Here is a 26,536-nt window from a genome sequence, read left to right as displayed (position 1 = left end):
TGCGTGGGCAATTCTGGTACTTGTGTGCAAATGGCTAGTTAGCTGCCACACAGCTACATGTATCCATATACATTTAACTGATTTGGGTGCACAAATGCAATAATTGCACAGAGAATAGTATGCACTGTTGTACTATTTTGCATTTAAAAAACCCTCACTCGTCATCTTTTTTTTAAAAAAAGATGAATTTATAGTGTTATATTTACAAAAAGCAAAATGTAAGGCTGTTATTGTTATGTATTTAGAAAATGAACCGAATGCTCCAAACAACTTTGTTTAAATTTGAAAAATATTTACACTAGAAATATCTTGCATTACCCTTTTTGTCTCTCTGAACATACAGTAAAACTGTATATAACAGCGGACAATTGTACAACTACAGTCTGTAAGGAAATTTGGCGAGAGAAACTCTTCAGGATGGTGTATTTATTTCTCTGTTTCTGAAAGGTAGCCGTTAAAATTCACAGGTGCTGGCTGTCCAGATGTTTGTTGCATTTGACCATTGTAATTTGCAGTAGAATATACTGTGTTGCTACAATATCTGTAAAGAGGAAAGCTATTATAGTCTATATTCTATATATGGGCTCCAGCATTGATAGTAAGCATATTCCCTACTCAGATTAGCTTTTTCCCCCTTATTTGCTTAGGGCAACAAAAGTTCAAGTTGAAGTTTAGATCTAGTAGAGTGTATTTACAGGTCAGCGATGACTTATAATAAATTTGTTCTAAGAATCAGACAAAGGAAAAAACCTTGAATTTTGAACAAGGAGTTTCCCTTTCTCTTTGTCATTTCTAGGGAGCGAACATACCACTGGTGTCAGAGCTTGGCATTGACAATATCCATTTTGATGACTTTTCACTCGATGTGGATGCCATGATTACTGCAGCCCTCCGGATGTTCATGGAGCTTGGAATGGTTCAGAAATTTAAAATTGACTATGAGGTAACCATCTGCTCTGTAGAGATATCTGCCACTTTGTCTTGGCAGTGCTATGCCCATTTGTACACATTTAGTAGCCCTGATACAATTTGTACTTTTCATTTCAGACACTGTGTAGGTGGCTTTTGACAGTGAGGAAGAATTATCGAATGGTTCTGTATCACAACTGGAGGCATGCTTTCAATGTGTGCCAGTTAATGTTTGCAATGTTAACTGTAAGTATTCCACGAAAGGGACAGCCCTCATAAGAGCTTTTATCATCACAGTGTCTTATGTGGCTAAACATCTTTTCCAATGTTTATTTTTTAGTTATTATATTCATTTATGTTATAGCAATGTACAATAAATAAGGGTATCCTAATTGTGGGAGCACAATTTTGGCACCGTTTTATAGAGTTTTAGCAACAGTGATCTCACAGGCACATTAAAATGACTAATAATTAACAGATGACAATCTTGGAGTAGGGAGCTTATTAGAGATTTTGATCTTACCATGTCTTCCTTTTTTGAAATCTTTGATTTTGCATTTATTTCCGCATGTGAACATGGAGGTCATAAAAACCTGAGTGTGTAGAATCCTATCAGCAGGGTTATTTGGTGAGATGATACTTATTCAGCTACTTCCCTAGCTTCATCTAAATAGATATAGGAGATATTGCCTTATAAACCATTTAAAAATGGGTTTCCTTAGAGAGGATCCGAATAGGTCCTGCAGCCTCCGCATATTGTTTTCTGCTATTCATCAAAGATATCCATCAAAGGGTCTAACCTTCTCTCTGCATATAAAGTATTCCTATTGATGCCAAGAGTCCACAACCATGTTGGCCTGGGGGCTGCTCAGGCCCCCCTCCCTGGGCAAGTAGAGGGTCTGCCATGGCTTCCCACAGCTGCCCACCGGATAAGAACCTGTAAGAACCAGGCAGGCAGCTGTGGGAAGCCGCAGCAGACCCATTACCTGCCCTGGGTGGGGGGCCCAAGCAGCCCCCAGGCCAACATGGAGCCCAGCCAGGGAGCTATGGGGAGCCACAGCGGACCCTCCACCTGCCTGTGGTGGTGGGGGGGGGGCTGAGAGCAGCCCCCAGCCGTGTGCCCGACCCCGAGGCTCCCCGCCCGGCTGAGGGCAGGTAGAGGGTCCGTGACTCTGCACAGGCTCCCCACACGGCTCTCCCTGACTGGTGTCTGGCAGGGGGATGCCTCGGAGCCTCAGCCCGGCCCCCAGTGTACAGCCCTGCAAATCCACAGATATCTGCGGATATCCGCAGATAATTTTTGTGGATCGTGGATCGGATGCGGATACACATTTGTGTATCTGCGCAGGGCTCTAGAGAGAAGGATTGTAGCTCTAGTTATTTTTCTGTATTGCTCTCCTTTTAAACTACAGATGGCCTAAAGTCAAAATTGCAAATCCAAATCCCTTCATTTCAGGAGAATACAGTTTGAATTCCTGGATCCAAACTTGCTCTTAAGATTTGTGGTTAGAACCAAAACTAGAAGGGGCTTACTTTCTGGTTGAAATGCATCTGAAACCTTGGTAAGAACAGCTGTTTGAAAGATTTCAGGCCTTGATAATGGAAAGTTTTGAGAACAGATGCAAGATCCCTACTGTTCAAGGCAATAGAAACAGATCCACCATGAGATTTGCACTGTTTTGAGCTAAAATTTAACAGGTTGTGGGATTTAACTCCCAAAACTGAACATGAACCCTGATTCAGCCTCAAACTGCAGTGTAAATCTAATCTGGATCCAAACACAGCCTCATTGGTTTATCTCGAGCCTGAAGAGAAGGTCCTGCAGTATAGTGTTTGTGCAAACGTTTCCTCATATGTAGTCTGAAAGACGACTATGAAAAGTTGGTCATGTTTAAACCTTTTAACCCTTTAAGTGCCTTGGGGTATAAAGGGTGAATAGCTTTAAAGATTTGCCTTAGGAACATGGCATGACTCATATTATAAGCTATACCAATAGCTAGAAAGTTGTCCTAGTAACTAGTTTCATTCATCATTTTCCAAAGGTTTGCCTGTCCGTAGCATACATCTATCCAAACCAACAAACATGTGAGATGCTGCACATGTCTTGGCAAAACAACCTGTGTTCACTCCATGAATATTTGCATTTGAAATTGTATATCTTCACATTTACAAACCTGTTCTGGGGCAAAATTGTTGTTTGTGGCAACAAACACATCTCTCTGCAGAAAAAAAGTGATAAATGTCTGTCTTCTGGGCAAAACTGATTTTTCCACAGTGAATGACAATTTTACTGCTTCTTTTCTTATCAAAAATGTAAAGAAACTGAAATTTTTTAAGTTTTCTCCCCACAAAATTGGGAACTTTTTTTTCTTGTTCTGCTGTTTTTCAATTTGTTTTTTAACAAAGCCATAATTTTGGAAGCAATACTCAAATATTATTAAGCAGATAATACAATAACTGGGGTGACAGAGTGACTTGCTTTAACCAACTGGATTCAGATTAATCACTGAAAAATCAAACCCAAAGTGTCTTTGTTGGATACCCACAAATTCGTGCATCTAAAAGCCCAGGCCACTGTTGAAAATGTTGGCCTGTTTACTTTCCCAGGGTCATAACAGGAAGCCTGTCACTGACGTAGGCAGAAAGAGAACCCAAGAGTTCTGAATCACTGGCCTGTGGCTTAGCTACAACAGCATTCATCCCTTCGAATCAAGGGCCACGCATAGAAGTTTAATCTGTATCTTTTCTACTTGAATTTTTTTTTTATGGCAAATGTGAGCTACCATAAATTGATGGTGGGCTACCATAAGTTTCTTTATATAGCTATGCCATACGCTGATTTAGTCACTTTTGTGTTAATGAGATCTCTGTTGGACAATATTAAAATGCTTACATCTCCTCAAGACACTGTACGAGGCACTTCTATAAATCAGTTGGGAGTTGACAGGCTCCCTCCATCCAAATATTTGCAGAAGAATAAGTAAAAGAACTGGATGGAACGTGTCACATACTGGGATGAGAGAATTCTAAGTGGTGAAATCTGACATGAAATTCATGGTATGTAAAAGTAGATTAGTAAGGCACCAGACAGAAACCTGCAAATCCAAGAATTAAACTGATTCATTGCATTTTGTTGACAATAATATATATAAAAAAATCAAACCACACAAGTTTCATGGTACATTCCAACACATCTCCATTTGGGAGAATCCTGGGCTTATTTGTGGAAATTAGCAAGCAAGGGCTTTGCTGGAAACAAGGTGCATCTCAAAGATTGTGTACTTGTTTTCTAAAGGGAGTGGGAGGGCATGTGAGCATTACTGCTTTTCAAGACTCCTACCACCTGCCAGTCTATAAAACACCATTTGCATCAATGATGTTGCGGCTGGCAGTGTTGTCAGAGGAGGCTGCATAACTTGTCCTGTAAATGGATTAGATTGGGCCTGATCCAGTGCCCACTGAAGTCTTTCCATTGACTTCAATGGACATTGGATCAGGTCCTTAGCACTTTACATGTTCATACACATGCTGCACAAACATGATCTAAAATGGATCCCTACAATACTCCTTTGAGATAGGTAAGTATTAATATCCCTGTTACACAGATGTGCAAAGTGAGGCAGAAAAATAAAGAGAGAGTCACTAATACAGCCAGAATTAGAACTCTGTCTCCTGGCTCACAGCCATGTATCAGACCACCAAACAACGCAGCATTCCATAAGAGAGAGGCTGTTTCAGTACTCACCATGAGAGGAAGTAAATAGAGAGGTTCAGTGGGGAGAAAGGCCTATGGAAGACAGAGAATGGCAGTCACTCTTAGTATTCTTATAGCTGGAAATAAGTTGTTCAGATAAATAGAATTAAAATGGTTTCTACAGGCAAATGTACAAGGGCACTTTTCTGTATCTGAAATGTTGTGGCATTAGACACAGTGTATGAACCTTATGCTAAACTTCACAGCCAAGTTGATAATATGCAGGGAAGCAGTAGTTTTTCAAATTTCATTTTTCATGGTGAGAAAGGACAACAAGATGCCAGACAAGCCACTGATACATGCCTGAGAAGTAAAACCAAAGCCAGGGCTAACTGCTTTATCATTTGAAATTGGACTGAATTAAATTCTGTGTATTTCTAGCAAATGCTACCAGTTTTTGTGCCCCTTTTCTCAGCAAGTACCACAAATGTCATATAAACTGTCCTCTGAGTGGTGCTCTAATGCCAAGTTTCCGATATGCTGCTTTTTTGTGTGGGGAAAAAAATATTCCACCCTATCAGGTAGCTTCTTTTCATCTAGAGATGATTAAATGGGCACGAGGAGAGGGTGGGTGGGTGGCGAATATAGATCTTGCTTTCTTTAAAGACTTGACATCAGGTCTCAGAATCCTCTCAAACATTGTCTAAGAAAAATATATGAACCCAACCCATCTAAATTTTTCAAACCATACTCATCATGGTCAATCAGAAAAGTACAAAAATGACTGTGCAACTGATTGTAAGCAAACTGCTAAACAAGTGGTGCAATGGGATTGTGTTTACAGTGAGTTTGTGCCAACTTTGATGTTGATTTCACTGAGAACAGGTGGGTGCCTCAATTTGGCTAGGGAGGAAGGTTAGTCTTGTGTATAAGGTACCAGACTGGGATGAGTTTCTGGTTCTGGCAGAGGCTCTCTGTGTAACCATAGGCAAGTCACTTAATTTCTCTGTGCCTCTGTTTCCCCATTTCTAAAATGGGAAAAATAATTCCCTACCTCTCAAGGGTGCTGAGAGGATAAATTCATGATTATATGCAAGATGCTGAGGGACTATACAAGCAGATGTATAGGAAAGCTTTAAAAATATTTTGTACTTAAAAAACTAGTATGTTGTCTTCCAAAAAACTTTCAGGGTTGTCTGTGCCAATATGCCAGAAACGTTGTTGATTGATGCATAAATGTTTTAACTAAATTTAAAAAAAAACCCACTAATATCAGTACCTATCAGGCCCAAGTCAATGTAGCTAATTTTCTATATTACAAAAAAGGGTCAAAAGGAAGATCATGCCAGACTTAGAAGACAGTGACTTCGAAATGATCTTGAAGGCTTGCTTGACTTTTAAAGATATTTATATTTTCAAAAATAAGGTCAGATTCAAAGGGACAAAGGTCAAACAATACTTTAGTAGTATGTCAATTATGATTAGTTTCTGTTATCCTGTTTCTCAAGACTAAGGGTAGTTTTCCTCTTGAAATCAGTATTCATGCATTGAATGGTTGTCTCATTAACTTGCTCTTTAGCTATGGTAATTTTTAGGTAATTATGTTGCCTGCTGTCCAGCACAGTTTTATTATATACACACACCTTCATATAACTGTATCTGAGCTGACCAGAAGAAATTGCATTATTTCCCCTCTACCTCAAAGCTTACATAGCACCTTATGGAATCTTAGAATTTTACAAAACTCACTGGTAGCAGAGTGTAAAAGCACATGCGTGTGCACACACACATAAATAAAATTTATGATGGTGCTTCCAGTGGCACTGAACTAGGGAAATGCTGTTCAACACTAATGACAAAATACCACAGCACACACATTTAGACACACTGCTGTATGTCTGTTTAAATGCAGATGTGATGCAGATTTAAAATCCATATTTATGATGTCAGCAATCTGATTTTCTGACATAGGCTGAACAGTTTATTATTAATTCAAACTGGGGACAATAAGGAGGGTTTAACAGACTGCAGATTGTGCACATCATATTTCAATGGGATTTGGGCACCTAACTCTTAGGTGCCTTTGAAAATCCAAGCCTTAATTGTTTATAGAGATCCTACCTTTAGTCTGAAGTTGTTCCTAATTATGAACTGGTATTCGAACAGAATACATAAAAATTACATGTTAAATATCCAAAGGCACTTCCAAGTAAATTCGTAGTTCTAAATTTCTGTTGCAAAAAGTTCTCTAATGTCTTTTGCCCCCACTGCTTCCAGAACTTTACTCCTCTGATGGTTAGAAACCTTCATCTAATTTCAAGTCTAAATTTCCTGATGGCGAGTTTATATCCATTTGTTCTTGTGTCCACATTGGTACTGAGCTTAAATAATTCTTCTCCCTCCATGGTATGTATCCCTCTGATATATTTATAGAGAGCAATCATATCTCCTCTCAGCCTTCTTTTGGTTAGGCTAAACAAGCCAAGCTCTTTGAGTCTCCTTTCATAAGACAGGTTTTCCATTCCTCGGATCATCCTAGTAGCTCTTCTCTGTACCTGTTCCAGTTTGAATTCATCCTTCTTACACATGGGAGACCAGAACTGTACACAATATTCCAGATGAGGTCTCACCAATGCCTTGTATAACGGTACTAACACCTCCTTATCTCTACTGGAAATACTTTGCCTGATGCATCCCAAGACTGTATACCTCCCTTACTCTTCTCAGGAAGCTGGAGTACCGTGGTTGACTGGAGAGCGCTCTGCCGTCGATTTAGCAGGTTTTCACTAGACCCGCTAAATCGACGCCGGCTGCATTGCAGCAGCATTGATCTCCCCCTAGTGAAGACCAGCCCTTAGACTCCTCACTGCCTCCTGGGACTTCTTTCTACCTTAGTCTTTCTTCAAGCCCTTTTCCACAGTTTCTCGCAGGGCTTACTGCACACCTACCTCTCCATGCCCTTCCTTCACTCTCTAGCAACTCAAGAGGTAGTGCAGAGTTCTGGGCCCCTCTCCCCCGGCAGCCGCTCTCTGACCTGGGCTTCATCCCTTTATGCCAGTGGTTGGGCAACCTGCCACACGCGGCCCATCAGGGTAATCCACTGGCGGGCTGCAAGACAGTGTTTACATTGACTATCCACAGGCACGGCCTCCTGCAGCTCTCAGTGGCTGTGGTTCGCCGTTCCCAGCCAGTGAGAGGTGTGAGAAGCACGGCCACACTTTATGCTCACCATCCAGCTCCTTCCCCCACTTAGCTCCATCTTCATTCAGGCCAGGCCCAGGTGCAGCCAGGTGCCTTAGCTTGCTACTTCCAGTTAGCCAGTGCGGGGTGCATACCAGTCATACCACACTGTTGTATTTCTAACTCACGAATACTCCCATTGACATCAGTGAGACTACTCATGAATATGGCATGAGAACAGGTCACAGGATCAGGCCCTAACTTTGTAAGCTTCATCGGACACACCCTTCATCACTATTTATTTTAAAAAGTAAAAAGGAAAGAAAAGTAAAGCAACAGATAATTAAAGTCGCATCCAGTGTGCTAATAACAAAAACACATAAAAGTGGGGCAAGGCGTAATGCGATTCATTTCCTCACATGAAAGAATGACCTCCATTACTCACTTTAAGCTCTGCCACTCATGAGTTATGAGTCATTCCTGTTCTGGTGAAAATAAATTCTATTACACCATCATCCATAGCTATGTATTTTTCCTGTCTACACGTAAATTTAAAAAGTGGGGGACACTCTCTGTCTTCCTGCATTATGTGCAAAGCAGACATCCTCCTATCATAATACTGTTTTTAAATTAAATGTTTTTATTAAGTGAAATATCCTATTTATGTATTCCATGACAAGATTTTTGATTAAATAAAAAGTTGAATTTATTCTTGAGCTATTGCTACTATTAGTAAATTGCTTAATCTGTACTCCTGCATTTATGATGCAGGCTGAATCCTTGAATTCAATCAAACCTTGTGTTAAGCCGAGGACCATTTATTATGACATCAGTTTTCCATTATAAAACTCCAATTTTCAGTAGTTTATAACTCAGCCATGGACATTTTCTTTGGACTGAAACTTGGCACATCGTATTGCCAGGTCACTAGCTATTTTATTTATACTTTTTTTAAAGGGACCTTTGTTATTCTTTGTTGTATGAGAGCAATCTTAAAAAAAAGACAGTATTTTTCAGATGCTTCCTCTGCTCTTGTAACTATGTTATTGAAACTGACATTTTAAAGGCGATTTATCTACAATTCAGGAGCAGCCATTTAATAATAGTCAAGTTATTCTATTCTTATGGATGCTTCATGTTTAGAATCTTCTTTGGCGTTTAGACCAGCCTTTTTGAAATGTAGACAGAGTCCAATCCTGCAGGGTGCAGAGCACCCACTGGAAGGTTCTGGGCATCTGCAACTCCCACTGAAATGGATGGGAGTTGAAAGCACTTAGTACCCTGAAGGATAAGACTCTTCATGTGACATTGGCACAGCAGGCCAAGAAAGCTGATGGCTTCTTAAATCACATAACACTGATATGATATTTACTAAAGTAGGCTTTACGGTCTATAGAGTCAATACTCTGCAAAGTAAAGTTCTCAACAGGTCTTACTACAATGTGCTAGTGTCTAAACATAGATATACATAAGAACATAAGAATGGCCCTACTGGGTCAGACCAAAGGTCCATCTAGCCCAGTATCCTGTCTTCCAGCGGTAGCCAGTGCCAGGTGCCCCAGAGGGAATGAACAGAACAGGTAATCATCAAGTGATCCATCCCCTGTTGCTCATTCCCAGCTCCTGGCAAACAGAGGCTAGGGATACCATTCCTGCCCATCTGGGCTAATAGCCATTGATGGACCTATCCTCCACGAATTTATCTGTTCTTTTTTGAACCCTGTTATGGTCTTGGCCTTCACAACATCCTCTGGCAAGGAGTTCCACAGGTTGACTGTGCATTGTGTGAAGAAATACTTCCTTTTATTTGTTTAAATCTGCTGCCTATTAATTTCATTTGGTGACCCCAAGTTCTTGTGTTATGAGAAGTAGTAAACAACACTTCCTTATCTACTTTCTCTACAGCAGTCATGATTTTATAGACCTCAATCGTATCTCCCCTTAGTCATCTCTTTTCCAAGCTGAAAAGTCCCAGTCTTATCAATCTCTCCTCATACAGAATCCGTTTCATATCCCTAATCGTTTTTGTTGCTGTTTTCTGAACCTTTTCCAATTCCAATATTTCTTTTTTGAGATGGGGGCAACCACATCTGCACACAGTATTCAAGATGTGGGTATACCATGGATTTATACAGAGCAACATGATAGTTTCTGTCCTATTATCTATCCCTTTCTTAATTATTCCCAGCAGTCTGTTTGCTTTTTTGACTGCCACTGCACATTGAGTGGATGTTTTCAGATAACTATCCACAGTGACTCCAAGATCTCTTTCTTGAGTGGGAACAGCTAATTTAGACCCCATCATTTTATATGTATAGTTGGGATTATGCTTTCCAATGAGCATTACTTTGCATTTATCAACATTAATTCAGCACATGGGTGAAGGTGTTTAGGGGCACTAGAGACCCAAATGGCACTGAAATGTTATGTGTGGGGAAACTGAACTCTCTTGGGCTCCTTTGAATCCTCTCAGAGACATGGGTTGACTTCCCTTATTGTAGCTGTGAAGCAGATGCTATCGCATAGCCACCTTTTCCCTCCACACTACCTCTTACTGCACTTTCCGTTGGCTTTGCGCCTCTCCTCACTTAGCAGCACTGAAACCCACTCAGACACATTTTGTCACTCATGCATTCTCTCTTATGATGGGATGAGCTATACCTTCCCTTGCCTCTTCTCTTTCCAGTCGATCCCAGTTCATATGCATACTTCCTTTGTGGCTCTGACTCCCCACGCTGCTTGCAGATATTCTTCAGCCACCATTAGTCTCCCCCTCCATGGTCAGTATGTGAATTTTTCTTACTTCACTGGTTTGAGAGGAAAGCATGCCAAGCTGACTTGCTGCTCCCCTCATTACTAGCTGCCACTGAACTAGTCACAATTTGCTATTTCTGTTGTGTGATTGGTCATTTCAGTCACATACTATTTTTTGTTTGTCCTCCAATTGGCTGATTCTCGTGCTCATGGATCTTTCAAGATCTGTATATGAAATTTTCCAGTACAAATCCCCCTACATATAAATACCACCCTCCCACCTCCTGTGGATAAAGGATATTTTGAACAGGTTTAAAAAAAATAAAAATGTTTTAAAGTAAGATATTAAAGTGTCTTTTAAAGAACATGTACCATTTTTAACTACCATTGCTTAAAAACAATCTGCCTCTTTCTTGAATTTCCCAAATATACAGGTTATCTGGCTATGGAAAAGACCCATCCCGCCTACTCTCACTAGTGCAGTATTTTATGCTGTACAGTGTGGCATGCTAAAATACGCAAGTGTTCTGTTTAACATGTCAAGAGCAGAAGTCAAAAGTGACTAAAACATGTTATTTAATAAAAGATGTTGGGCAAGAGAACTGGCAGTATCTGTATTGGATGCAGGAGGAGGAAACGTGAGAGTACATGTAACACCATGGAAGAGTGTGGGCGTGACCGTGGTCTGCTAGAGCACATTCAAAGCTGTTGTGACTAATTTTACAAAGTGCAAGGGGTGGTGTAACTTAAGTTGAGTATGTCTGTTTAAAAACATGATCCAATGCCCATTGAAATCAATAGGAGTCTTTTCATTGACTTCAGCGGGATTTGAATCAGGTCCAAAGGGAGCATAAGGAACAGCAAAACTGATTCATGGCAGGTGGCAGAAAGCACATGGAGCTTCTGCATTGTAACACCACCATGAAGGTATTTTTTCCCAAAGACAAATGAGAAAAGTAGAAAAGATGTTTTCTGGATAGCATCCATGAACATCTTTGTTATAATATTAAAGGTGCACGTAAGATATTTGCAGACACAAACTATTTCAGTTTTGCCTTCACAGAAGGCCTCCCCTTGGTATTTTTGCTGGTATCACTGGGATGTAGACAAACAACATAGCATTTAGATTGCAATTCATACCTTACTTGATACACTGATGTAACAGAGCGCTCCACCTGTCATGAAAATGTAGGTTTCTCCTAGATTCCACTGGTTGATTGTGCCACTCAAATGTGTAACTTACAAAGGTCTCATATGGCCCCTACTGCCTCACACCACTGATTCTGATCTAGCCATTTATGTTTAGTTACTCCAGAGCATCATCAGAGATTAAGTAATGGTTACATATTTCTGTCTGATGAAAAGCTGTGCACTTTGCCCTCCTGCTTTCTTGGTTTGTGCTTGTTTCCTGTTCCTCCATTAAAACTTCTTTCCATCATTTACACACTTTGCTGCCATATTTACCAATTATTCCATAAATGTAGTCCTCTAAGTCAAATACCATGTAAAATAGATAAAAAGTATCCCTTACTTTTCAACAATTGTAAACAGTTGATTTAATTCCTTCATTAAATGAGCCACCCTAGTTTGTCAGAGATTTCTTTTCTTGAATAAACAAAGCCTCCTTAAGTGTTTCCTTATAATAACCAAAATCACCTTGAGTTTTTGAGGTTCTGTGCTCTAGGGCTATTGAAATCCGAACTGAACACAGAATTCTAGATAAGCTCTACCCGGTGTTTTGATTTGTACTCTGTCCCTTTGCTGACGCATCCCAGTATCCTGCTTGCCTTTATTACTGCAGTGATACACTGGGTCGATGGCTCCAAGGATTTTTTTTTATAGTAACCAATAAATCCTTATCCTGGGTCAGTACACTCGGTCTAAAACATACTCTATATTTTGTTATTCCTCCTCACACCCCTTGACTTTTTTTAAATAGTTGCCTGTATTAAACTGCATTTTCCATTTACTGACCCTGTCAACTAAAAGCTCAAAATCTCTCTGAATCTGGTTGTCTTGTTCCTCCTTAGTGGACACAACTCTGCTTTTGGCCTTATTAGCAAACTTTTCTATTTTACATACCATATTCTCAATAAAATCATTTGCATAATGCATCTTCCTGACAAAGGTCAACTGATGAAATCAATATCTGGTCTTCTCCACTGCTAACCTCTTTCGACTGGAGAAATTCGCAGTGAGAATTGCTTATGTCCCTTCTCTGAGATACTCTGCTATCCATCAAACTATTTTGCATTCTATGGAGATGATTGTGCAGAAGTGCTGAGCATCTGTCTCTCCCATGGACTTCAGTTAAATTTCTTGGTGCTCAGCATTGCTGAAAGTCAGGCCCCATATCATGACTTCCTAGCTTAGCCTGTCATTTTTGGCATCAATATTACCTTGTGCTTTTTCAAAATCTGAGGACCAAATTATTCCTGTTAGGGACACAGGCTCTGAGGGAATGGGGTAGTACAGAATGCAACGAGTGTGATTTGAGGTATCTGAAAACATTATGCTGGCGCAGGGCAGAAGCAGGCATAATATCTCCAAGAGTGCTGTGTGGGAGCAAATTCATCAGTGAGTTCTGCTGTATCTTTAGAAAAAGTATATCATGCAGTCCTTCTAGCGTAGCTCTTCAAAGCACAGTGGTCTGCCAATGGCACACCCAACAACGCAGGCATACCCTTAGGGGAAATTTTGCAGGGTCAGCAATGCTAGTACCTCCTCTGCTTGTCTCAGGCTGCTCAGGCAGACAAACTACTGTATTGCTACCTCCCTGCAGGGGAATTCTAGTGTCAGGAGGGGTTTCCTGCATCACCTCCTCTTCTCTTCACACCAGCATATTTGGGACAGGACCTAACTGGGGCCAATGGTGCATTATAACTGAGGAATCTAAGCATTGTCCCAGACACTCAGAGTTCAAATCCAACCCAAGGCAGAAATCTGAAGTTTAAAAAAAACAAAAACAAACAAACAAAACCCAGCACATGTGAGCTAAGGTGGCCATGATTTTGTCTTGAGTACATTCTGTATTTCTCATATCTACCATATCAGTTTTATCACTGAAGAATTCCTGTGCTTTATTTAAGAAAAATCTCCTCTCAAACTCATGCAGGGTATTTCTAGTAGAATTATGCTATTCAAGGTGTTTCCACCTAAAATCATGGAATGTTGTTTCTAATCTCCTTTGTTGCAGTGAACAAAACAGTCTCTGACTGCTTTAGTATTTGCATAGCTGATATTTAGCTTCTCTCTTTTAAGCCTCCTTTGATTTAGCTTGTAAGTTGTCTCCAACAATGTACAACAAATACAGCACCTCAGGATCTAAGAAGTCTCTGTCTACTTAACAGTAATTTTAAAATGAAACAGATTTTGTTTTATGTTTTTCACATATGTAATTTCAGCTTCTCATCTTAGTATGTAAGGATTGTTTTTATTTTCAGCTCTTTTCCCACTGCACCTTCTGGGTACTGGGGAAGAGAGTATTAAAAATGTGACAGAGATAATAATAGATCACTACAAGGACATTATCTATTCCACCAACCATCTAGCATACAGCAGTGAACATAATATGACAATAAAGCATTTATCTTGTCCTTATTTAAAGGATGGTGGTTTCAAAACAGAGATGACTGTTACTCGATGGACTAACATTATCTATCCTTCTTGCTTCTGATAGTTATTTTTTCTGTTCTCAGACAGCAGGATTTCAGGAGATTCTGACTGAAATTGAAATTTTAGCGTTGATTGTGGGATGTTTATGTCATGACCTTGACCACAGGGGAACCAACAATGCCTTCCAAGCCAAGTAAGTTTTCTAATTCTTATTACTTTAATTTGTTTCCCTTCCACATCAGAGCAAAAGGTGACAGGGGATAAAGAATGAAGCATTAATTTCAGGGCTTCTAGGCCAAGGCCAAGTATTCCTGTGCTTACATGTAATGAGGGACTATCCATCTTTATAATTCCCTATTCTTTTTGGTAATTGCTGACTTGCCCTTTGTGTCATGCTGTTGATTTGGGTTGCCCCTTGTGAACTAACACCTAATATAGAAATGTGATGCCAAACATTGATGATCCCTCCAGTCAAAATATCTGCCAGCTAGAAACCTGCCGACACTGATCATGAGAAGCATTGCAAATGCCCCAATCTCTCTTTGGCTGGTATGTTGGAATCATTGTGAAACCTTTTCCAGTTATTTAATATATTTAAATAAAAGCAGGTAAAACTGAAGCCCTGTGTCCAAAAAGGGTGACATTCACTCCACCTGCATAAAGCCCAAGTTTTCAATCTTTGGCACGTGGAATGGTTGCCACCAACCTAAAACTATGGTGCGGGGATCTGTACAATCTGATGTGGCGGTCATTCCAGCCTAACTCTGCCACACCAGCTGTGCAGAGTACTGGGGCCACTGGTTCCATATAAACACAGGTATGTGGCTTCTCTTCTGGCCTAGCCTCAGTGAAACTATGGGGCTGGCTTGGAGACTTCTGGCATGGTAACAGAGTGTGAGAAGGCACCTCTGTTAGGCCAGCTGATTGATGGATACGCTGTAGAGCTTGTGTGTTAGACTTTCTATTCAGATTCTTATCTGTTAAGTGGAGTCTTGCACCTGCTGTACAGATCCCAGTGAATTTCACTCTAAAAGGAAATCTAGTTTAGGGGTCCAGGGCCTGATCCTGCAACCCTTCCTTACACGGTTATGCTCTACTGCCTCAAGCAGTCCCCTCCTCCACGCGATTGCTGGTAGAGGCAGTTTAGTGTAGTGGGGGGAGAGAGGGTTTATTCCCTTTCTTTTTACCTGTGGGATAAGGAGGTTCCTTTGATCAAAGGGCATATCTCTCCTTTCCCACCCGCACCCCTGCCATCCAGGTTTGGAAGGGGGCAGGAAATCTCCCATTACAACATCCCAGCTGAGCTCTGCAATGGAGCTGTCAGATAGATGTCTAATCCAGGACCTCTATTGTTTCATTGGCTCACTGACAAAGGAAACATGACCATCTGCTGATAACCAAAATCCAAAAAGATCGGCGTTTTGTAGTCCCTGGGCCGCAGCATGGTTTTGTGGCTCTGCCCTACTGCTAGTCCTGTGGACCGAAGGGAGAGGTGGCCAACTCCACAGCTATTCGAAAGCCAGAGAGCTGTTGTGCTAACTTATTCCCCTCGACACATTTTTGTGCAAAAAAGGAGCACGTGTGGCACAGTGAGTAGTGTACATTGACTGTTTTGTTTCTTAGGGCAAACTGCCTCATTACGCTCCACCCGGGTTAACGTTTCTGATGCACCGAGTTAGCATTTCCTTAAGCTGCTGTTTCCTCAGCTGCTGGTGCTGCTGTTCACTCTCAATGAAACAATGACATTGTCTGGATTGTCACTCACCAAGGCAAGAAAAATCAATTGCAGTGCTCAAGAGACAGGACTACTGGTGCAAAGGTTACAAAGTATCACCAGTTGCTTTATGCTGCTGGAGTCTTGATGAGAAGCAGAAAAAATGGAAAACTGTGTAAGACAAATGGGAAAATTTTGCTGATTGATGTTCATGTTCCTAATTCACAAAGATAAGACTTATGTAGGATTTAAATCCCTATAGACTCAGGCTCTGATTAACCTAACCATTTCTCCATTGGAATGTAATGTTTCTCTTGGGAAGTTTGAAATAGAGGATTTTAGCACTTGAATGCTGTCACTTCCAGTACAACTGACAACTGAGTACAAAGAGGATACTGTGTTTTTCTAATGCCATAAAGAAATTATTGAAGACATGACACACAGATAAAATATCCCTGAAAACAGAATCTGTACCTCTCATAACAGCAGCTATGATTTATTCTTCCAAAGCTTACTTATAAAGTTAAGCATCACATTTTCCTGTTTTATCTTACTGCTGAGTATCAGTGTTTTGTGTGATGAAAGATCAAGAGGTATATGTTGGAAGCAACATCAGAGTTCTCTGAAATTGCTCTGTTAGTACACCTCAGCACTGTTTTCTCTAGGGATGATGTTTCCCACTTATCCCCCTCTCTATTACAGCTGCCCCTGATGATTAAATATCAGTACGGTACAGCTTTGTAGTATATGCTCCTAGGAGACGCCTGCTATTCGTTTCTAGCATAATCTCTTATACTCATTTCTTTGGAAAGAAAACCCATCTTGTCGCTTTAGGCTGGGTCCCAGAAGTGAAATACTGGTGAACATTAATCTACTCTGACAGTCCAATCCCACTCCCCTCCACCTTCCAACAATTCTCAATTTCATAATTACATTTCATAGTTTTTCTTCCTTTAAAGTTTCATCTTAGAACTTTTAAACTGTATGCTACATATTTTGCAACTAGCTTTTATAAAAAATAACCATGATTAGAAATATATTCTAAGAATGTTAGACTTTTATGGTTTCTGCTTCTGTTTTTACTTCCTCTCTTTCTTCTTAGTATTTTTAAAATCACTCTGGTGTTGCCCACTGCAGGGACAGCATTTTAACTACCCTTGAGGCCCTTTTACAGCAGAGTTTTGCAAATGCCTGCTATATACCATTGTTATTACATGTATTAGGGACTGGCTTGGTACAAAGGTAGAGGAAAAGGCAATCCCTGCCCCACTACATATATTACATGTCTGTGACTGTGTATATGAGATACACCCCTGCAATATATGTAACATATATAAAACATCACCTAATTTGGAATGAAACTAGTCTTACTCTTGTTATTACAGACAGTGATAAGGCACCATCACAGGTGCTTTTGAAAAGGTCACCCAAAATTTCTGTATTGCTCAGGAGGAATCCTTAGCTGCTCAAAGCAGACTTAACAGGGTCCAGAACCTGCAGGTCTATAATTTTAATTGGGTGTAGCCATAAATTAGTTTATTGAGCTATGGAATTTCATCTCTGCATTTCCATACACTGTATTGGAGAGTGTTTGGGTGAAGACATCGCTTCAAATGTGTTTGGTAAGAGGGCAGATGCTAATTGCTAATGTCCCTTGTTCTGTTTCAGGAGCGGATCAGCTTTGGCTCAACTTTATGGAACTTCTGCTACTTTGGAGCACCATCATTTTAATCATGCTGTCATGATTCTTCAAAGTGAGGTACCAGACTAGTTGGATTATTACTTTCACTGTAGGGTGGGGGGCTGTTTCACTCACAGGGAAACACACCCCATGCCCAAACTCCTTTAATGGCCCTTTCCTCCAGGCAGCGTTTATTGACTACCACAAAGCTCTCACACAATACAATATAAAACAATTTAACTGCAACTGTTGACTATTTTCCCCTGAGACTCTCCCTGCCTCATTCAGCCTGGGGAAAAGGACACACACTTCCCCTGTATCCCCCTTGGATCATTCATCTTCCTTATGTATACCCTTCTCAGCCATTTGAGAGCCAAGGAACTCTTAATCCTTTCCCAGCTAATGTGTTTACCTTGTCACACTCACCTTCTATTGTAAAAATAAAAAATGTAAAGCATCAAATTTGCTTTCCTTTCTGGGCAACCACAATATGTACAGTATCTTTGGAGTGTATAGTTTTGTATTTTCAGTAACTGTTGTTGGGTTTATTACATATACTGCAGTTACACCCAAAGTGTGCTGGGAGCTTCCACCTATATAGGCAGGTATAGTCCCTGCCACGAAGAGCTTACTTTTTAATTGTATGCACGATGTGACAAACTAGCAGTGTAACAATAAGTGGGGGAAATAGGCAGACACTGGTTACAAAAATAAATCATATAGTTACTAAGTTGTTCACTTGACTTTTTACAAAATACCTTCATCACTATATAGAAAAGAAAAATACAAGCCATATCTTCAGAATGGGGGACTGTATCTTGAAAAGCAGGGACTCTGAAAATGATTTAGGGGTTATAATAGCCAAACATGAGCTCCCAGAGCAATGCTGGAGCAACAAGGCTAATCTAACCCGAGGATGTATAAACAGGGGAGGAATGAATAGGAATGGGAAGGTGATTTTACCTCTGTACATGGCACTGGTGAGACCAATACCAGAATACTGCTGACAGTTCTGGTGTCTACATTTTTTAAATGATGTTGAAAAAACTGGAGAGGGTGCAGAGAAGAGCCACAAAAATGAATTGAGGGCTGGAAAAAAATGCCTCATATTGAGAGACTTAGGGCTTGTCTATACTTAAAATGCTGCAGCTGCGCCACTGTAGCACTTCAGCGAAGACGCTACCTACGCTGCTGGGAAGGCTTCTCCCAAGAGGCAGTAGCTATGTTGACGGTAGAAGCCCTCCTTTCAATGTAGCACTGTCTACACTGGGAGTTAGGGCAGCATAACTGACCAGCCCTGAGCAACATAATTCTACCAAAATAAAGTTGCTAGAGTAGACAAAGCCTAAGAGTTCAATCTGTTTAGTTTATCAAAAAGGAGATTGGGGGAGACTTGATAAGTGCCTTGACAAGGAAAAATACCAGGTACTAATGGGCTCTTTCACTTAGAGGAGAAAGGGATAACAAGAACCAATGGCTGGAAGCTAAAGCCAGACAAAAAGCAAATTAGAAACAAGCCACAGTTTTTTTCCCCCAAGGATGATTAATCATTGGAACATACTACTGAGGGAAGGGGTGGATTCTCCATCTCTTGATATCTTCAGATCAAGACTGGGTGCCTTTCTGGAACAAAAGTTATTGGGCTCAGAACAGGAGGGCTTGTGTTATACAGGAGGCCAGATGAAATGATTTAATGATCCTTGCTGGCCTCAAAAAAAATCACCAGAAATCTACGAAAAACTTCTTCCCTCCCTGGGCAAAGTGTTCCCTTACCCAATTTACTCCTTCTCTTTCATCATTCAAACATCTTCTGTCCTGGCAACTCCACCCAATTCACCCTGCTATGATTTTAAGCCCTACATTCTGTGTGTTGTTACTTGTCTGGATAAAAAATTCACAGATGGGACCAAACACTCCAACTGTTTTTGCAAGTAGATGTATCTCCATTGAGGTCAATGGAGTATCTGGACCTCTCATTCTAGTGGGCTGAAATTAGATTACACCCTATATGTTAGTGTTTAATATTTCAGTCTGTCTGTGTTTTCTAGAGGGAAATGTCACAGCATAGTGTATTATTTCTTTAGATTTGTATCAGCATGAACAAAAAAAGGTGGCTGTATTTGGTCTAGGCACATTTGACACACACAATCCTGGGTTTTGTGCTGTGGTGATGTTGCCTTATACATTATGAAATAATTCATCAAGCATTAAAGCCTTGAATATAGTGGGAAAGCCCTTTGTTAGCTGTTTGTTATATAATAATTCAGATCTACTAGTGAGTAATTCTATGCTGTGACTATCTGCTGTTTTTTGAACACATGTGGGTTTGGGCTTTTCTTTGTACACCATACCTAAATTGTAGTCTGTAACTAAATGTCTTCTAGAATTCCCCCACCTTCCCAACACATAGGTGAAAGGAAATCTTTTACAAGATTAAGGGGTCACTAGAGAAAGAAAAGATGCCCCTTATCTATGGAAAGCTCTTGTTTTCTGTATAGTGTTCTAATCTTCTTCCTAAACACTAGATGGCAGTGCACATTGGATATGAAAATTATACTGCAGTCAACTATCAAAATTAGATTCAGTTACCAAAAACATCATTATATCGAAGGGTAGGAAGCAATGCCTAAGTGGGACGTTAATATGTGAATGTAATCATATGTGACTGACATTACAAAGCCCAGTATTAGCTTAAAGTTCAACCAAATTCAACTGCAAATGTCATATAAACTGAATGATAAATGATAAATCTCTGGATAAATGATGGGCTCTGTGTTCCCCCTTATTTGACACGTCTCTAACTATAAAATTGTTAATATTATCTTCCTTTTCCAAAACAGCAACATTAAATAATTTGTTCCCTTTCATTCTGGCTGTAAAACATTTTCCAGAATCATAAGCCTTCACAGTCCTTTAAAAAGTGCCTTCTTACACGGCCCACAAGGTCTAGGGCTCTACAAACTTAGCTTTTCCTCAGTCTGAGTGACTAAAGCCCGTATGTATAGTGAGATAGTGGAAAATAGTCATGGTGAGTGGAGAGACTGTATTGCGAATGAAAAACTGATTTAGTGTCTTTGACTGCTCTAACAGCAGCTTGCATGCCTTTGAGCAGCAGCATAGATAAATCTGTTGGCAGCACAACTGAAAAGCCACAAAGCACTGCTCCAAAAATATTTGCTAAAAGGGAAAGATTGAGATGTACAATGTCCATAGTTTTTCCTCCATAAACTGAGTCTGTGCAGAGTCAGACCAAAGAATAAATCTTTTTGCAAGAAGCTATAATATTAGCACAGTTAAGAAACACAGCCCAGCTTCTTGATTACAGTGGCCAGCGCTTCCTGTCCTAATGTAATCTCAGTAGCATTAACATTATTTTATCATGGTTTTACCAGGATTCGGAAAAAACTTCTGTGTAGCAAAACGGGGCAGATTAGTGTGTTAGAAATCTTAGTCCTTTAGCATCTCTATCTCTTTCATTACAGGGTCACAACATCTTTGCTAACTTGTCCTCCAAGGAGTACAGTGACCTGATGCAGCTTCTGAAGCAGTCAATATTGGCAACAGATCTCACTCTGTATTTTGAGTAGGTATTGGCATTGTTTATATTTGACAAATGAAAATCCAAAGAACATTGTCTAATGATCCATGAAGCACCAATGGGGGTATGTAATATGTGAAGTTAGTGGTTAATTATAGTTGGAAATATTTAGTCTAACACTTATTTTAGCTTAGGCTAATGGAAGTTTCTCATATGCCTAAATGAGTTTCATTTTGATATTCAGCAAAAGCCAAGACATATCCTGTCCTCAAACTTGAAGCAACTGCAGAAGAAAGGCATAGCCCAATCTTGTATTTCCTCTACACAGGATTCCCAAAGGAGACTTTCATGTGCAAAGAGTGCAGGATTGTTTCTGTGGGCCAAAACTACAAAGAGATTGTACATTTTTTAGCCTTTTTGAATTTCTAGTCGATCCCCAGTGGTGTTATCATTTGTGCCAAAAAAAAAAAAAAAAAAAGGAGGCAGCTGTATTTAGTTACACCACCTGAGCATCTGGCCCTGTAAATCAAAGTAGCTCCATTGAAGACAAAATGTGATGATTTATATCAAATGAGGATCCATCCTGCAAAGTTTAACTGAGTCAAGTATGACTGGAGGTATCCCACAAATGCAGTTACTTCATTTTCTTAGTTTTCCTATCACACCTCCAAGTAGTGAAAGTAACACAAGTTCTTCCATTTTCCTGTTACTGTAATTAGTTTAAAAAAAAACCAAAAACAGGAGATTCAAACTGAGTACACCAATGTGTAACAGGCATATGAAGTCATAGGTGCAACTGTTGGCATCTCAGTTTTACATTTCCTGAGCATCACACCTCCTCCAACAAAGTGTGTCAGTCAGAATCCCACTTGCTGGCATGCACTTGGGGAATTTACTGGGAGAAGTACGATAGCGTGTGCAATTGTAGCTTATCTTCTGCCTGGGCACAACACTGTTCCATCCTAAGGAATTTCAGTGCATTAGAAAATACCTTGTCCATTAGCACCCTACTTGCACTCCACTAGGTGGCATTTACATATTGATTTTTGAGTTTGTATGGAAGGGGATATGGATTTTTCCTTCCTCCATCCTGAGTGCTGATGGCTTGATGCCAAACCAAGTTTCCAAAGAACTTCAGGCAAAATCTTTTCCTCGTATGGGTCTGTTAATCTATATTAAAAATATGCCATACCGCTGGGCACTGATTGGAATGGGGCAAACAAAATCTTGCTCTGACTGCTTGTTGTGTTATTTTAATACTGCATTAAAAACTCACCCGCTGCTAATACTGGCCATCTCTCAGAGTTCATGGCTTTCTTTTCTCCCCCATGGTAGCCTCTATCACTTAAAGACTTTTCATATACAAATTGAGGCATCTTCCTCTCAAAACAAAATTAAACATTTTTACTAAAATAGCTTCAAACAAGAATTACTTCAAGATGTTCCTTTAGCAAATGTAACATACACAGTGAGCCCGGACCAGGAGAAAGCTGCCTTCACAGCTACTACCTCATACTTTGTGGCCCTTCCAATCTAGTAAGTTGTCTGTGCAGACTGCTCCTGATTTTGATGAATAATATGACAATGGAAATTGCCAGTGACTTAGGACAGTGATGTTTGGGACCATAATGAGCACTCCATATGCCCACTCTCGCCCCCCCGCCAATGTCCTAACGCAAGTAGCTAGTGCTCCAAAGATTGTTGGTATTCACTGGTAAGGGGGTGTGGTCAGGTTGGTTGAGGGGGGATGATGATGATGATAAATTTTTTCACAGTTCCTGAGCAGACTCCACCAGCAGGAGCCTGGGGAGCTCCTGGAAGAGCGTGAGGCTCTCTCTCAGCAAGAATACCCAGGAGAGGGCAGGCAGTTGCTGCTCTTCTCTGGGGGGATAAATCCCCATCTGGGCACAGCAGCCCTTTCCACCTCCTGACACCAGAAAGGGTGAATCTGAGTCTGACTGTGAGATCAAGTTTCCTTTTGTATATCAACTGTACTGATGTCAAACAACATGCAGTAACTGAGGTTCAAGAGTATTCATTCCTGGGTTTTATTATTTACATTGATGTGCTGAATAAGTCAGAACATTTTCAAAAAACTAAGGCCTTGACTTGAATTTCTGCAAATAAAAGAAGACCTCTTTTTTCCTCAGTACTATCACATATTAAGACAAATCCAGCTTCTATTGTGCTGTTTGTGCTAATAGAACTACTCATACTATTCTATGCTAATTGTACAATTTACTCTAAGTGTGTTTGAAAACCACTACCACGTAAGCTTTCTGACTGTATATGCATTTAAAATCCAAATTATGCAAACTAATTCTTTTGGGCAAGCACATTCTTGCTGCATTGACATCATTTCTCAGTTTTCTGCCTCTTACATGGGTTGGGGGGGAAAATATCAGCATTGCAGTATTCTTGGATCTCCACTATATTGCTGTTCAAAAAGTTCACCTAGCACTCAGGGTTTTGGTTTGTGAAGCAATAAAAGAATAGATGGAGGAAGACCCTTCGGACTTGCTCAAGGTATTGTATGTTTATAGGACTTTAACTAATGAACAAACAGATTACCTGCAAGTGAAAGATCAGACCTGGCATTTGTTAGATGTGTAGATATGTTGATGATAAATTATCTCAAAGTTTTAGCAGATAATTTAAGGAATTTTAGCAGATACCTGTTCCATAAAAGTCCTGGTGTAAACAGTTGTTCTTGAGCAATCCTTTCTGGCCAACAATTAGAAAGCTCCTTACAAACTGACAGTGACATTTGGAAATAACACTGATGGATTCCAGAGAGGACTGGATACAGTCCTCCTAGGTTGAAGTGAGAGCTGCTATGATGGGTGAGAGAAAAATAGCCATCCCTCACATGCATACACTCACATAATTGCTCTCAAAGTTATTCTAGAAAAGTTTTCTTTCTGTAATTCTGGCCAAAATATATATCCGCTTCCTCTTTTAGATCTAGCTGATTATTGTGGTAGTTGTTTTTTAACTGGACTCTCAGCTGTAAAGGAGCCAGACAATTCTCCCTTGTACAAGATTGGTCTCAATCCATTCCATTATCTCAATCACTAACATTACTATTAATAAACTCAGTGCCAGACTATTATGTACTTGTCTCTCCTGTGAACTCCAGGTAATATATGGAACCCAGTCTAATGAAAACATCCTCTGGATACCACACTGCCTTTTTTTTTTTTTTTTTTTTTTTAAAGCAAATGGTTTGGGTTTTTTTTAAACTGTGATACTTGCTAGTACAGTATATGTTACCAACCTGCCAATGAAAATATTGCTTATTGTGGACTCTTGTATTGTTTCAAATTTACCCACTTATGGCAAAGTCCTATGGTTCTTACTCAGGCAGAACTCTCCTACCACTTAGGATTTTAAGTGAAACCAGAGGTTCTATTCTTCCTACCAGTGCATGTTAAAGTGAACAATTGACATTTGTTTAATATTGTAGTTTTACATGTATCCAGAGTTAATTTTGTGCATGAAAAGAATCCGTACTTTTTGTCATTCAAAGAATAATTGGCTAGTGTCAGGCAACAGTCAACTACCAGAGTTTTCTTAAGTACACTATGGCTGGGAATAAAAGAAATGCATTTATTTCAGAGCCCCAAAAATGACTTTCAGTTTTTATTTATGAAAAGAGAAGGGAAAAAGACCATCTGCTTCTCTTCATCCCCCTGGTATCCTAGCCCATTTTTTTCATATTTTTTTTTAACTTAAGTGTCTTGAAGTCTCCACTAAACATGAAATAAATTAGAAAAGTTTCAAAGGTGTTTTCTGTATTATCACTGGTAGATGAGATTTTGAATGCAAACTCCTGTTTAAGCCCTAGTCCTGCACAGGGGACTACTATGATAATCTATTCTGACCTCCTATGCACTGTAAGTATCTAGATAGGTAGTCTTAAGGATACACTTAGGGCTTGGCTACACTTGTGAGTTAGAGCACATTAAAGCAGCCCTGGGCGCCCTAGCCCACTACCCGTCCACACTGGCAAGGCACGTAGAGCGCTCAGACTCCGCGGTTCGAGTGCTCCTGTTACTCCACCTCGGTGAGTGGAATAACGTTTGCTGCGCCTTGGCTACAACGCCCGGGTGTCAGTGTGAACAAGGTGTTGCATTACCACGCTCTGATCGGCCTCTGGAAATGTCCCATAATCCCCTTAAGTCAAGTGGCCACTCTTGTCATTGTTTTTGAATCACTGTAGAAATGCAGATATGCCCTTTAAAGCTCTGTTTCTGACAGCCAGCTGCTTATCTGCTCCGAGACAAAGCAACCATTAGTGTGGAATGCTGTGCGTGAGAGAGAGAGGCGGGACAGGGAGGGGGGTCTGTTGCTGTCTGAATTTACAAGATAGCATGCTGACATGCTCTCCCCCCACATACACACAACACACTCCCTGTCATACTCCACCCCACCCCACCCCACTTGAAAAGCACGTTGCAGTCACTTGCATGCTGGGATAGCTGCCCATAATGCACATGCCCAATGCCACTGCAAGTGCCGCAAATGTGGCCACGCCAGTGCACTTGAAGCAGTCAGTGTGGACAGACTGCAGCGCTTTCCCTACTGTGCTCTCCGAAGGCTGGTTTAACTCAAAGCATTCTACATCTGCAAGGGTAGCCATGCCCTTATAATTGTACATAGCAAGAATACAAGGCTGTTCCCAAACAGAACAGATTACAGGATTGAGCCCATATTTCAGGAGCTTCTCAAGGGTGTGAATTGTTATTGTTTGTCTGTTTAGTGCAATGTATACCCAGACACTGTATAAATAACAAACAATGAGATTAGGTGAGAATTAGGTCTGATTACTTGGTCTGGCAATGAGTCTCACAACAGGCAACAGAATAGAATTGAAAAAAAAAATTTAGCTATGAGTTCTCATACTTACAACTCATGATAGTAGTGTCATATATGTACCAAAAAGATACAGGTGACCCAATGGCTAAGTAACAACATTTCATCCCTTATACTTTTCCTTAGAATTTCTGAGATCCACTGAAATGATGTCTTGAGTCACTGGACTGTAGACCTTTATTATATATTAAGCCAGCTTTGTCTTTGAGCATGAATAGAATCATAGAATATCAGGGTTGGAAGGGATCTCAGGAGGTCATCTAGTTCAACCTCCTGCTCAAAGCAGGACCAAACTCCAACTAAATCATCCCAGCCAGGGCTTTGTCAAACCTGACCTTAAAAACCTCTAAGGAAGGAGATTCCACCACCTCTCTAGGTAACCCATTCCAGTGCTTCACCACCCTCCCAGTGAAAAAGTTTTTCCAAATATCCAACCTAAACCTCCCCCACTGCAACTTGAGACCATTACTCCTTGTTCTGTCATCTGGTACCACTGAGAACGGTCTAGATCCTTCCTCTTTGGAACCCCCTTTCAGGTAGTTGAATACATCAATAAATGTTTCTCTTCAGCCCCTC

General features: G+C 40.4%; 1 protein-coding gene and 1 long non-coding RNA gene across 5 annotated transcripts in view; one reads left to right on the top strand and one right to left on the bottom strand.

The window, feature by feature from the left end:
- PDE11A (phosphodiesterase 11A) overlaps positions 1 to 26,536 on the top strand; it is a 226,144-nt gene that overhangs the window by 164,757 nt on the left and 34,851 nt on the right. For all 4 annotated transcript variants that reach the window (XM_043524765.1, XM_043524766.1, XM_043524767.1 and 1 more), the window contains 5 exons: positions 797 to 943; positions 1,048 to 1,155; positions 14,236 to 14,345; positions 17,535 to 17,625; positions 21,030 to 21,130. In XM_043524765.1, coding sequence (XP_043380700.1) covers positions 797 to 943; positions 1,048 to 1,155; positions 14,236 to 14,345; positions 17,535 to 17,625; positions 21,030 to 21,130 — 557 coding nt within the window. The remainder of the gene's footprint in view (positions 1 to 796; positions 944 to 1,047; positions 1,156 to 14,235; positions 14,346 to 17,534; positions 17,626 to 21,029; positions 21,131 to 26,536) is intronic.
- Positions 1 to 26,536, bottom strand: part of LOC119567321 — a 62,070-nt gene that overhangs the window by 16,160 nt on the left and 19,374 nt on the right. The gene's annotated exons all lie outside the window — the stretch shown is intronic.

The sequence above is a fragment of the Chelonia mydas genome, chromosome 11 (genome assembly GCF_015237465.2).
Source record: "Chelonia mydas isolate rCheMyd1 chromosome 11, rCheMyd1.pri.v2, whole genome shotgun sequence".
Taxonomy (NCBI): domain Eukaryota; kingdom Metazoa; phylum Chordata; order Testudines; family Cheloniidae; genus Chelonia; species Chelonia mydas.
Note: the sequence above shows the minus strand (reverse complement) of the source record. Positions and strands in the feature narration are given on the sequence as shown.